The following is a 13,907-nucleotide window of genomic DNA, read 5'->3' on the forward strand; positions in this document are numbered from 1 at the left end:
TTGGGTCTTCACGTATGGAGAAAAGAGAAGAAGAGAACTCTGGAAGCTTATTTCCTTCTCCACCCCATTCCACGTGGAAAGATATATGAAATTTTTGAACAAATTCAATCAAGTCCAAAAATATTTTGCAATTTTTTGTTATATCAAAATATATGGTCATAAATCAACCATAAATTCATCAAGAATTTCACTAACAAGAGATCTTACCTTTAGCTTGGGTCTTCACGTATGGAGAAAACAAGAGAAGAAGAGAACTCTGGAAGCTTATTTCCTTCTCCACCCCATTCCACGTGGAAAGATATATAACCATAACAATTAAATTATTTCCCTTTGTCAATGACCATTTTGTCCTTCACTTTCTTCTTCTTTACACTTGAATCCTACAAAACATTTCCCATATAACTCATTAAACTATTCAATTATTCTACTTTAATCACCAAATTTTGAAATTTTATAATTTAATCACTAACCCGGTATTGAGGATGTTGTAAATATCACCCTTAAGAAAATTCGTCCTCGAATTTTCAATGGGCAAAGAGATGTGGGTACTGATTTCTCATATCCTCTTCACGTTCCCACGTTGCTTCCTCAACCTTTTGATTCCTCCACAAGACTTTAACCAATAGAATAGTCTTGTTCATCAATTGCCTAACCTCATTTGCTAAAACTTGAATGGGTTCTTCCTCATAAGTCAAATTCGGTTGCACCTCGATCTCTTCTGGTGTTTCGATATAGGAGGGATCCGATCTATACTTCCGAAGCATTGAGACATGTAAAACATTATGAATCTTTTCCATTTCCGGTGGCAAGGCCAATTGATATGCCACTGGTCCCACTCTTTTTACAATTTCATATGGTCCAATAAACCGAGGACTCAACTTTCCTTTCCGACCAAACCTCAACACCTTCTTCCATATATATACTTTTAAAAACACTTTATCACCAACTTGAAATTCAATTTCTTTCCTTTTCAGATCTGCATATGCTTTTTGTCTATCTGTGGCAGATTTGAGATTATTCTGGATTACAATAACTTTTTCTTCCATCTCCTGAATTAATTCAGGACCAAGAACTTCTAGATCCTTAAGCTCATACCAGTTCAAAGGCGCACAACACTTCCTCCCGTATAAAGCTCTATAGGGAGCCATTTTAATGCTCGATTGATAGCTATTGTTGTATGCAAATTCAGCAAGTGGCAAATATCTTTCCCACGATCCCTTGAATTCAATTACACAAGCTCTAAACATGTCTTTTAAGATTTGGATCGTTTGTTCAGATTTTCCATCGGTCTTAGGTGAAACCCTGTGCTAAAATCCAATCGAGTTCCTAATTCTCCATAAATGATTTCCAAAATCTTGAAGTAAATCGAGGACCTCAATTAGAAACTATAGAAACAGGTACACCATGCAACCATATAATCTCTCTTATATATAACTCGGCATACTTATCCATGGAGAAATCTGCTCGCACTGGTATGAAATGGGTTGATTTAGTCAATCTATCTACAATCACCCAGATTGAATCTCTTTTGATCAGAGTTAGAGGTAATCCCATCACAAAGTCCATCGTTACATTCTCCCATTTCCACTGAGGAATCGACATAGGTTGCAATAATCCTGACGGAACTTGATGTTCAACTTTGACTTGCTGACAAGTCAAACACTTGGATACAAATTCCGTAATGTTCATTTTCATTCACGGCCACCAATACCGACTCTTGAGATCCATATACATTTTGTTTCCTCTAGGATGCATCGCCAATGGACTACAATGATCTTCTGTTAACAACTCATTTATCAACTCCTTATTATATGGAATTACTAGTATCCCTCGATAGTATAAATTCCCATCAGTCTTAATCTCATAATCAATAAGCTCTCCATTCTTTACATGCTGTAACCTCTTTGAACACTCTTCGTCTCTAGCTTGCAATTCTTTGATTCTATCTATCCATGATGGCCGAAGGGTTAATTCCGCACATAAAGCACCATCATCATTCAATGACAACCTAGCATCCAAGGCTCGTAAGGCTGCAAACGTCTTTTGGCTTAAAGCATCCGCTACCACATTTGCTTTTCCAGGATGAAAATCTATCACAATATCATAATCTTTCAAAAATTCTATCCACTTCCTTTGCCTTAAATTCAACTCCTTTTGGGTCATCAGGTATTTCAGACTCTTATGATATGTATATAAACAACATCGTTCACAATACAAGTAGTGGCGCCAGATCTTTAGGGCGAATATCACTGCAGCCATCTCCAGATCATATGTAGGATAATTCTTCTCGTGTGGTTTTAATTGCCTCAACGCATACGCTACCACTTTACCCTCTTGCATTAGTACACATCCCAAGCCATTGTGGGACTCGTCACTATAAACCACGTCGTTTTTACCAGACTCTAGTTGAATTAATACTGGAGCTTCTATCAAAATCTTTTTCAGCATATCAAAACGTTCTTGACATTTAGGGGTCCACAGTTACACCTTTTCTCACCAACTTGGTTAATGGTAGAGAGATCATCGAAAAGTTCTTAACGAACCTTCGATAATAACCGGCAAGTCCTAGAAAACTGTGAACTTTAGATACATTCTTGGGAACCTCCCATTCAAGGATAGCTTTTACTTTATGAGGATCCACTCGAATTTCTTCCGCAGAAATCACATGTCCGAGAAATATAACTTCATTCAACCAGAATTCACATTTGGATAGCTTGGCATATAACTTCTTGTCTCGAAGAGTTTGCTAGACTATCTTCAAATGTGCACTATGCTCTCCATTTGTCTTTGAATACTCCAATATGTCATTGATAAACACCACTACAAATTGGTCCAAATAAGGTTGAAAAATTCAATTGATCAAGTCCATAAAAGCAGCTGGTGCATTTGTAACTCCGAAGGGCATCATAATGAACTCATAGTGGCCATACCTCGTTCTAAATGTAGTTTTTGAAATATCTTTCTCTTGAACTTTCAATTGATGATATCCCGATCGCAAGTCAATCTTAGAGAAGACTGAAGCTCCCTTCAACTGATCAAATAAATCATCAGTTCTAGGGAGAGGATACTTATTCTTAATGGTTACTTTATTGAGTTGTCTAAAAGCTGTACTGAAATTCAAACGAGTACCCAGAGCCTCGTGCAAAACTTTCCAGAACCTGGAAGTGAATCTCGGATCTCGATCAGATATGATAGACAACGGAACACCATGAAGTCTAACGATCTCAAAAATTTACAACTTAGCCAGTTTGTCCAGAGAATAATTAACCTGAATAGGGATAAAGTGCGCTGACTTGGTGAGTCGATCAACAATCACCCAGATAGAATCCTTTTTGAAAGGAGTCAGAGGAAGACCATTAACGAAGTCCATCATAATGCGCTCCCATTTCCACTCAGGAATCTTAATTGACTGTAACAATCCAGATGGATGCTGGTGCTCTGCCTTAACCTGCTGACAAGTCAAACACCTCGCCACAAAATCTGAAATATTATTCTTCATACCAATCCAAAAGTATCGCTCTTTCAGATTATTGTACATTTTATTCCCGCCAGGATGCATAGCATAAGGACTACTATGAGCCTCCTAAAGAATAACCCGTCTCAACTCATCATCTTTAGGGACGTAGTAACGACCGTGAAAACACAAAATACCATCCTGATCCACAGTATACTCCGAACTCAATCCCTGCTTAACTTGTTCAATAATTGGTAGCAATGAGGAATCCAGAAGTTGTTTGGTCTTAATCTCCTCGGCCAAAGTAGGTTTAACCTGCAACTCTGCTAACAAATTGTTATCATGCAAATAAACTCAAGTTGGCGAATAAGGCTCCGAGACCTGATATAGCCTTACGGCTCAAGGCGTCTGCCACTACATTAGCCTTCCATGGATGATATTCTATCTCTAAATCATAGTCTTTTAGAAGCTCCAACCAGCGACGCTGTCTCAAATTCAATTCTTTATGAGTAAGAAAATACTTTATACTCTTATGATCAGTATAAATATAACATTTTTCTCCATATAGGTAGTACCTCCAGATCTTTAAAGCAAAAACTACAGCAACTAACTCCAAATCGTGAATAGGATAGTTACGCTCATGCGGCTTTAACTGACGCGAAGTATAAACGACAACCTTCCTATCTTGCATCAAAACACATCCTAATCCAGAGTGAGAAGTATCACTGTAGACAGAAAAATCTTTTCTAGATTCAGGTTGAATCAGCACTGGGGCTTGAGTTATAACAGTCTTCAATTTCTCAAAGCTAGCTTGTTGGTTCTCAGACTAGACAAATGGAACATTTTTCCTCAATAGTTTCGTTAGAGGAGCTGCAATAAGAGAGAACCCCTCAACGAAATGACGATAGTAACCAGCTAAACCTAATAAACTACGAATCTCAGAGACATTTCTGGGTTGCTTCCAGTTCAGAATAGCTTCCACTTTGCTTGGATCCACCCGAATGCCTTCAGCAGAAACAATATGTCCAAGAAAAGTCACTTCGCTGAGCCAGGACTCAAACTTGCTCAACTTAGCGTATAACTTATTCTCCCTTAGAATCTGTAGAACAATCCTTAAGTGTTTATCATGTTCTGCATCACTTCTAGAATATACCAGTATGTCATCAATGAATACAACTACAAACTGGTCCAAATAAGGTCGAAACACCCTATGCATCAGATCCATAAAAGCAGTAGGGCATTTGTTAACCCGAATGGCATCACTAAAAACTCATAATGCCCATACCGAATACGAAAAGCAATTTTTGGAATATCCGAGTCTTTCACCCTGAGTTGATAATAACCAGACCTCAAGTCTATTTTTGAAAAGATAGAAAACCCTCAAAATTGGTCAAATAGATCATCGATTCTGGGCAGAGGATATTTGTTTTTAACCGTGAGCTTGTTCAGTCTTCTATAATCAATACAAAGTCTCAATGTCCCATCTTTCTTATTGACAAAAAGAACTGGGGCTCCCCACGATGATACACTAGGTCGGATAAATCCCCTATCCAACAACTCCTGAAGTTAGATTTTCAGTTCTTTAAGCTCCTTTGGGGCCATACGATAAGGAGCCATTGAAACCGGAGTGGAACTAGAATAGATAGACTTCAATTTCAAACTCAACATCTCTATCCGGCGGTAATCCAGGCAACTCCTCGGGAAAAACATCAGAAAATTCCTTGACAATCTGGATGCCTTCAATATCAGATTGAGAACTACTGGTATCCAATATATAAGCAAAAAACCCCTCAGAACCTTTCCTGATCATCTTCTCAACTACCAAAGCAGACACAACATTCGTCAGAAATCCACGGCGTTCCCCGATCATTACAATCTTTCATATATCTAGGGTCTTCAGAATAGCTCTCTTGGTCTCAAAATAAATATTTACTCGATGTTTGTCCAACCAATCTATACCGAGAATCAAATCAAACTCTTCCAAAGGTAACTCCATCAGGTCGGCCAGAAAAATTTCTCCATTGATCTCTATAGGACATTCTCTAAAAATACGATCCAACATTATGGACTTGCCTAAGGGACTTTGAACTATCACCGAATGCTCAGTATTCTCAACAGGAATATTTAGACCCTAAAAAATAGAATGCGATATATAGGAATTTGTAGAACCACTATCAAACAATGTAAAGTAGGGAACTGAATGAATAGTAACAGTACCTAAAATCACATTAGGCCCATCGCGATCTTGTCGAAGTCTAGCAGTGTAAACCAATGCAGGTTGTCTGGCCTCAGATCTGACTGGACCCCTATTTTGATATACACGACCTCTACTAGTCGATCCAGATGATCTCTCCTAAGTACGACCACCCGCAGGAGTCTAAACAGTACTCTGAGTACGAGCGGGAGTACGAGCTGGTGTCTGAACTGAATGAGTTAACTCTGGATAATCCTTTACAATATGGTCACCTGAACCACATCTAAAACATGTACCCAATTTCTTCCTGTATTCCCCATAATGAGGTTTCCCACAATAATTACATGACTACAAAGATTGCGACCCAGAAGATCCACCATATCTAGAAGGCTGAAAAGTTGAAGAACCAGATGCAAACAGGTCTGACACTCGCACCGCCTCTCTGAAATGACTCACCCCTGCCTCTCTTGCTAGAGTGTGTAGAAGAATCAACAGAACCAGAAGGCCTCCTGAATCAATTTTGGGCTCGATCACTATCTCTCTTGTGCTCCATACCCAATCGCTCTACTTCCTCAGCAGTCTTGGCTATCTCAACCAATGCATCAAAATTCCTCTCCCGATGGGTAGCGACTCGACTCCTGATCTCATACCGGAGTCCATTTTCAAATCTCAAGCATTTATCTGTCTCTGTGTCAACAAGTCCAGGAGCATAATAGCTCAATCGGATGAACTCAACCTCGTAGTCCATAATAGACATATTACCCTGCTCCAGATTCTGAAACTCCTGATGTCGCTCCTGTAAATATCTCTCTCGATGTAGCGACTCCGGAAGCGAGTCTTAAAAAGATCCCATGTTAACTGGTTTTTCAAAATACTACCAGAAATTGATTGCCACCATCTAAAGCTCTCTTTCTTCAACATTTAGGGCCCCCTTAAACTTCTGTTCAGGTCCGAGGTCCATCTCATCCATAATCCTCTCTGTGTCCTCCAGCCAATACTCAGTGTCTTTCGGGGTCCACCAGTAATACCCTCGAATGGAACTACAGCAGCGACCAAAGAATTTGAAATCTCAACCGCAGTCATATTACTAGGGGCTCTGGCAGCTCTCTGAAACATGCGGAATATATCTCTATTAATGACATCTTCATTCACGCCAGTATCCTCATCTCCAGTGACGGGAGGGTCTCTCACAGGAGTAAACTGATCATCATGAGAAAGGGTCGGATCTACTTGCGGAACAGGAGGATCACGTGAGACATCGAATCGTCAATCGTAACAGAAGGTCGAGCAACTCGCCCTCGACCATGTCCACGTCCTGTCTTACGACCTCTAGCAGCACTTATCGTTAGATCTATAAGGTTCTACAGAAAGAATTTAAAACATATGTCAGATTAACATCAGAGATCTTGAAAAATTTTAAATCATAAAATAAGGTGACATTTTTTTATTTCTTAAAAATCCAAAATTTAGGACCCATATACAGTCCGAGTGTTTAAAACCGAAAGCTCTGATACCACCAAATGTAGCCTCCCAGACCAGTCTGTAAGTTAGACCCAAACCTAAGTGGTCACATGTCCCATTCAGAGGTTTTTTTAAACAACTTATAGAACATTAAATATAATAAAGAACAAAATATTAATAATACAGATATATCCAAAACGATAGCAAATACATGTCACCAAATATAACCGAAAAACATATAAAGATATATGTTCGTATAAAATAAGTAGTTGATCTCTCCTGATGCCAAATCTGCTAGCTTACGGTCTGCTGTTATCTGAAAAAGGGTAAAAACTACAGAATGAGCTAAAAAGCCCAGTGTGCTCCATACAATGTATAAAAACATACTAACAAAATATTTTAATAAAATTTGTTTATGCAACATGTTTTGAAAACATGAACACTACCCCCATCATTTCACAATCTGTTTGTGTAGGTTCCCCATAACCATACACCCCGCACAACCAGTAAGGCCCTGAGCACACAGCCGAGGAGCCTGCAGATAATCTTTCTCTAATAATATTCCCCCCAATGATAGTAATGAACATGAATGTATTCGCGTAAAACAATGAATAATTCTTTAAAAACATAAGAATGTTTCAAGCTTGAAAACCATAAACAGAAATACAGAAATCAAAAATCAAATCAGTAATGTATGGTAATTCAGATGTTGGGTAATCAGTATTCAGAAAATGGTATAAAATACCGTAACCAGAAATCATATCAGAAATATGCAGTAAATCAGAAATCAGATACACAATATTCAGATATTTATATACTTTAAAATAATAATATAACACTATCAGGAAACACACCTGTAACAGTCTGAGAAATCAGATAGGGAAGCCTATTACTGGTTTTGTCGATCACGCTCTGCTGCAGCGCTAGATCCTACGAATTGAAAAAAAATCCATATTGGAATCCTAATATAAATAATCTCAATCTTTATTTAAATAATATACAGAAACTTACGGGTAAGTCTAGTAGTACGTGGTTCGGGCTGATCTGACGAACGAACAATTTCGGACCTAACTGATCATCTCTCAGTTGAAACACCAGTACCTTCATAAAATATTTTATTGAATCAATTCCTTAATCAAAACTCAATTAAATAATCAAAATATTAAAATACTAAGCCTTTTTGTGTTCACATGCTCGATTCAGGAATTTCAGGTCAGAATTTGGTAAAACGGACTTTTGAATAAGATTCAGGATGTCGAAATACATAGAATATGACCTTCCGAAAATTTGAATTCTTGGTCTAAATCAAAGTCAACAGGTTTGACTGACAATTTGAAGACTTTTGAGTTTGAATTTGGCAAAACGGACCCCAAAAACGGATTCGAAACGTCGAAAACTATCAGGATAGGTATACTCGGAAAAGATTAACGGCTGTTTAATAGCCGTCAAAGCCGGTCAAAGTTCTGGTCAAAGGAGGTTAACAAACTGTCAACCATTTTACAAAAATAGCACCCTTTTTAAATTAATTACTAAAATAGCACCTATTTCGAATTAATTACTAAAATAGCACCTCAGTCAACGGTTGGGTCGGGTCGGGTTGGAACCGGTCAAACCAGTCAAAACCTTTAAAAACCGATCAAACCGGTTATTTTTGCCTTCCCCACGTGCAGTGGCGGCGCGTGCGGCGTCTATAAGCGTAGGAAAATTTACAGAAAAATTTCTAAAAATTATTTTGAGCGATTTCGAGATACTTACAAAGCTCGATTCAAATTTTTGAACGGCGGAGAGCTCGATTTCAACAAATCGGAAACTTTGACCGCTTCACCTCCCTACAGCCATCGACGGAGACCAAGGATGACACCGCGAACTCGGAACGGAACAAGGACACGATGGTGCGGGAGGTGTTGTAAACGGAGCAACGATTGGCGATGAATTTAAGATTTTCTCGGTGATTGAGCTAAAAAAACGTCGAGACTTTGACTTGAAATTCACGGTGTTTGGCAGCGTTTCACTTCAATTAATTTATGGTGTTTGTTCCTTGCTCAATGGACGAACACGATGGTGGTTTCAAAAACGATGATCGGAGGTCGGATGGCGTCGGAATCGGGTTTGGAAGTTGTGTGAAAAAAAGAAGAAATTTGAGCAATTGGTTTCTGCAAAAACCAATTGCACGTCTAAATAACCAGAGCCTGCCGACACTTCAGGAGTAAATTCAGGGTTTGGTCCTTAAATTTTCTTTAACTCTAAAACAGGCTACAAATTTTAAAAACTTTCAATTTAGTCCCCAAAATTTATCAATTTACAAAATTAAAACCTCAAATTTCATTTAAATAATATTTTTAAATTTCCGGGTTGTTATAGAGTACAAGGATCACTTTGATCTTCCTGAATTCTCACATCCTTCTACCATGTCATTCTATTATGATCAATAGGCAAAAACAATAATTAAATATAATTCAGATGTTATCGTGTACATTCATAGGTGACAGCCTAAATCTAATGTGAATAATGAGCACTTGCCTAAATTCTAAATGATATATATAATAGTATCCTCCTTTATGAACAAATACAACTCTTTCTTCAAAATTCTTTTATATTCATAAACCCTCGCTAAATTTAATCCTAAAAACTAGTTCTTTTCATTCCAATTCTTTGGTTTTGATTCAAGAACAGAGTCGAGAGTGAAATGTAAAACCAAATACTCAAATTTTGTAAAATACTAATTTAATAATGAGGAAATTCGGAAAATTATATATACCTTTGGATGGAAGTGGAACAGCAGTCGTATAGTGCTATTAAGGCTGCCCTCCCAAAGTCGTCCATCTTCCAGCCCATGTGATGGTACTTCGTGCAACATTGGAGTGTTTGAGTGTCCTCGAGAGAATATCTTCATCTTTGGGCAATTTTTCACAACCAGAGTTCGTAATGATGAGAACCCAAAGTTATAATTCCCTGATGAGCAGAAGCTCTTCAGCTTTGGTAGATATACAAGTTTAAAAATATTGAGCTGGGGGAAACTGATTTCATCACCATCATCCCCCCTTGTATTATTTCTTCTATATTTCTGCAATTTTCTATACTCATTTTTCTGAGCTGCACTAGACTTCTTTCTGTCGAATGTGTAATTAATTTTATGAATCCATCACATTTCTCTACTTTCAAAGTCACCAGATTTCGGAAAGATACCAAAGATGGAATCAGATTGTTTTTCCTAACCCATGCAGAGTTTTCCTCGCAGCCTTCTTCACTTGCTCCGGATAATCCTCAAGTTGGACAACTTTTAAGTTGGGAAAGTAGTGAGATACAAGTTGTTGGCCATGACAATGCCAATCTCCATTCCAGCATTCCATCCCAAAGTCAGTTCATGCAGATTTGGAAACGTAAACTGTACAATTCCCATTTGTTTCTCAACAAAACTATCAGAGGATAAGAGATAATGAATAGTCCAAGAATTAGGATGAATATACCTGATTCACCCAAAAGAGGGGCTGTTGAATTGGGAATCCACTTGTTTCTTCAGAAGCAAACGTATCTCCACTTTGTCACACCTCTCCACTTGCATCTCCTTCAGCAAAGGCCAATTTATACTAAGCATTTTACGATGGACGCTCCTTAGATTTCGCAATTTTTTTAATATTAAGGATGTCAAGTGTGGAAATTCATATGTAATAACATCCGATTGAATGAGTTGTGGAGATGTTGGTTTTTGGCAAATATCCCACATTGGTTTTGTATAAGGAGGAGGGGAAATTCTTTTGTTATAAATAGAGCCCTCCTCCTCCTTAGTTTAACATCCCTCAAATATAAGCCTTCTTCTATATTAAAGGCTATTTGTATTATTTCTTTCTCTTTGTAATATTTTCTCTATTAGTGAAATATTATTTTAGTAATGTTCGAGAAGGTAGGCATAATTTTGGCCTAACCTCGTTAAATTTTGGTGTTCTCTTTATGTTTATTTAATAGCTATTGTCGGGTATAGTTGTTGTTAATTATTGTCCTATTAAATTACTTGTCTTGGTAGTTCTGTCTAAGGAAAGTGGGTTTTAAGAGGGACCATTGTGACCCATCCTCTTTCCTGAGAATCTAACTTGGGGTGATTTTTAGTACAATCGTTTTCACACTAGTCACCTAGATAATAGTTGAAAGGTGAATCTGTTATTGGTAGAAATTAACCCGAATTTCATAACAATTGGTATCAGAGCTCTTGGTTTATTTTATTATGCTCTGTGGTTGCGGCTTAGGCTGATCTTCCACATCAAAAAAAATTTCCTTGGGATAATTGACATTCCGCATTGGTAGCTATTAAATAGAATTTGTAGCAGAAATGACAGACGCTTCTTCATCTTCAATTTTGGCAAGAAATGCTGTGACAAATGTTAGATTTGCAGTGGAGATTTTGATGACACCGGTCATTTCGGCATGTGACAAAGTGAGGTTCTAGATGCCCTATTTTAGCAGGGTCTAGACATTGCTATTGAAGGAGATAAACCAGATGATGTTGAGGAGAAAGAATGGAATCAATAGAATAGCATGTGGTACTATTCAATCGTGTTTTTCTAGAGAGCAGAAATATATATTTTCTAAGGAAACTTCTACAAGTAAATTATGGAAGGCACTCGAGGAGAAATTTTTGAAGAAAAGCGGTCAGAACAAACTCTACATGAAAAAGAGATTGTTCCGCTTCAAATATGTACCAGGTACCACTATGAATGATCACATTACTAGCTTTAATCAGCTGGTGACTGATCTGATGAATATGGACGTGACTTTTGAAGAAAAAGATCTGGCTCTAATGTTGATGGGATCACTTCCTGATGAGTTTGAGTATCTTGAAATTACTCTACTTCATGAGAAGGTTGATGTGTCTCTCAGTGAAGTAACTGTGGCTTGTATAGTTATGAATTGAGAAAGAAAGACAAACAAGAAAACACAAGTGTCGAAGCAGAAAATCTTGTTGTTAGAGGCCGTTCGAAGAGTCAGAATAAAGGAAGGAGAGGGAGATCGAAGTCAAAGTCCAGATTGAGCAAAGATGAATGTGCCTTTTGTCGAGAAAAAGGGCCTAAAAGAAAGAATGTCCCAGGCTAAAGAACAAAGGCAAACCTGAAAGGGGAAAGGTTGTCTTAGAATCAAATGCGGTCGAGTATGATGATGCAGATTCAGATTTCGCATTCGCTGCTACCATCAACCAGCTGTTCTAGTTCATGCCTGTTAGATTCAGCTTGTAGCCACCATATGACCCCCAATAGAGAATGGTTCTTTGATTTTAAAGAACTAAAAGGTGGAATTATCTACACATCAAATAATTCCCCTCTTGACACACTTGGGATTGGTTCAATTCGCTTGAGGAATCAGGATGGATCAATCAGAACCTTAACAGGTGTCTATTATGTACCAGATTTAATAAGAAATCTCATCTCTATGGGAACTTTAGAGTCAAAAGGTTTAAAAGTGAGGGAAAAAGATGGGATTATGAGGATTATCTCTGGTGCACTGGTGATAATGAAGGGAATCCAGAAGAAATAATGTGTATTACTTTCTGGGTAGTACAATTGTAGGGACAGCAACAGTGGCAGCTTCTACTGATGAACAGGAGTCAGAAGCAACCAGGTTATGGCATATGCGCTTGGGGCATGCTGGTGAAAAATCCTTGAAATTACTGATAGATCAAGGATTATCATGAAGAAGAGGTTCAGACCCAAGAACCTCCACAGCAACATGAATCAATTGCACTCAGAAAGGGAAAGAGAACCATTAGACAACCTGTTCGTTATGCTGATATGGTCTCTTTTGCATCACCAATTGCAATTGATGACGTTCCTGTCACTTTTAATGAAGCAGTCCAAAGTTCAGAACATAAAAAGTGGAGGATTGTCATGAATGAAGAAATGCAATCCCTTCAAAAGAATCAGACGTGGAAACTAGCTAGTCTTCTAAAGGGAAATAAGGCAATTGGGTGCAAGTGGGTATATGCAAAGAAAGATGGATTTCCTGACAAGAATAACATCCGCTACAAAGCAAGATTGGTGGCTAAAGGCTACGCTCAAACGGAGGGAGTTGATTATAATGAAGTATTTTCTCCAGTTGTAAAACATTCCTCCATCAGAATTTTGTTGGCTTTGGTAGCACAGTTGGATTTGGAACTAGTTCAGATGGATGTAAAAACTGCATTTTTACATGGAGACTTGGATGAGGAAATCTACATGACTCAGCTAGATGGATTCAAAGTTGACGAAAAAGAAGAAAATGGTGTGCAAATTTGAAAAATCGCTATACGGATTGAATCAATCTCCAAGGCAATGGTACAAGCGATTTGACAAGTTTATGATAGGGCAGAAGTACACAAGAAGCAAATATGATCATTGTGTGCATTTATGCAAGCTACAAGACGGATCCTATATATATCTTCTTCTTTATGTTGATGATATGCTGATAGCTTCCAGGAGTCAGACAAAAATTACGAAACTAAAGACTCAATTGAATAGGGAGTTTGAGATGAAGGATCTTGGTGAAGCAAAGAAGATTCTAGGCATGGAGATATCAAGGGATAAGAAATTGGGGAGGCTTTGTTTGTCTCAGAAAGAATATCTGAGGAAGGTACTAAAACGTTTTGGCATGAATGAGAAGTCAAAACCAGTTAGTACACCTCTTGCTCCTCATTTCAAGCTCGGTGCATCCATGTCACCTAAGGATGATGCAGAACGGGAATACATGTCAAAGGTTCCATATGCAAGTGCTGTTGGTAGCTTGATGTATGCAATGGTATGTACGAGACCCGATATTTCACAGGCAGTTGGGGTT

The 13,907-nt window shown here is 38.1% G+C and overlaps 1 protein-coding gene across 1 annotated transcript; it reads right to left on the bottom strand.

Moving 5' to 3' along the window:
• Nucleotides 1–367: 367 nt before the first annotated feature.
• Nucleotides 368–2,259, bottom strand: LOC120189842. Its single transcript, XM_039193007.1, has 2 exons — nt 1,733–2,259; nt 368–380 (listed from the first exon to the last, which is right to left on the bottom strand). The coding sequence occupies exons 1-2, from the start codon at nt 2,257–2,259 to the stop codon at nt 368–370; spliced, it is 540 nt and encodes a 179-aa protein (XP_039048938.1).
• Nucleotides 2,260–13,907: the final 11,648 nt, after the last annotated feature.

The sequence above is a fragment of the Hibiscus syriacus genome, unplaced genomic scaffold, assembly GCF_006381635.1.
Source record: "Hibiscus syriacus cultivar Baekdansim isolate YM2019G1 unplaced genomic scaffold, ASM638163v2 tig00116959_pilon, whole genome shotgun sequence".
Lineage (NCBI taxonomy): Eukaryota > Viridiplantae > Streptophyta > Magnoliopsida > Malvales > Malvaceae > Hibiscus > Hibiscus syriacus.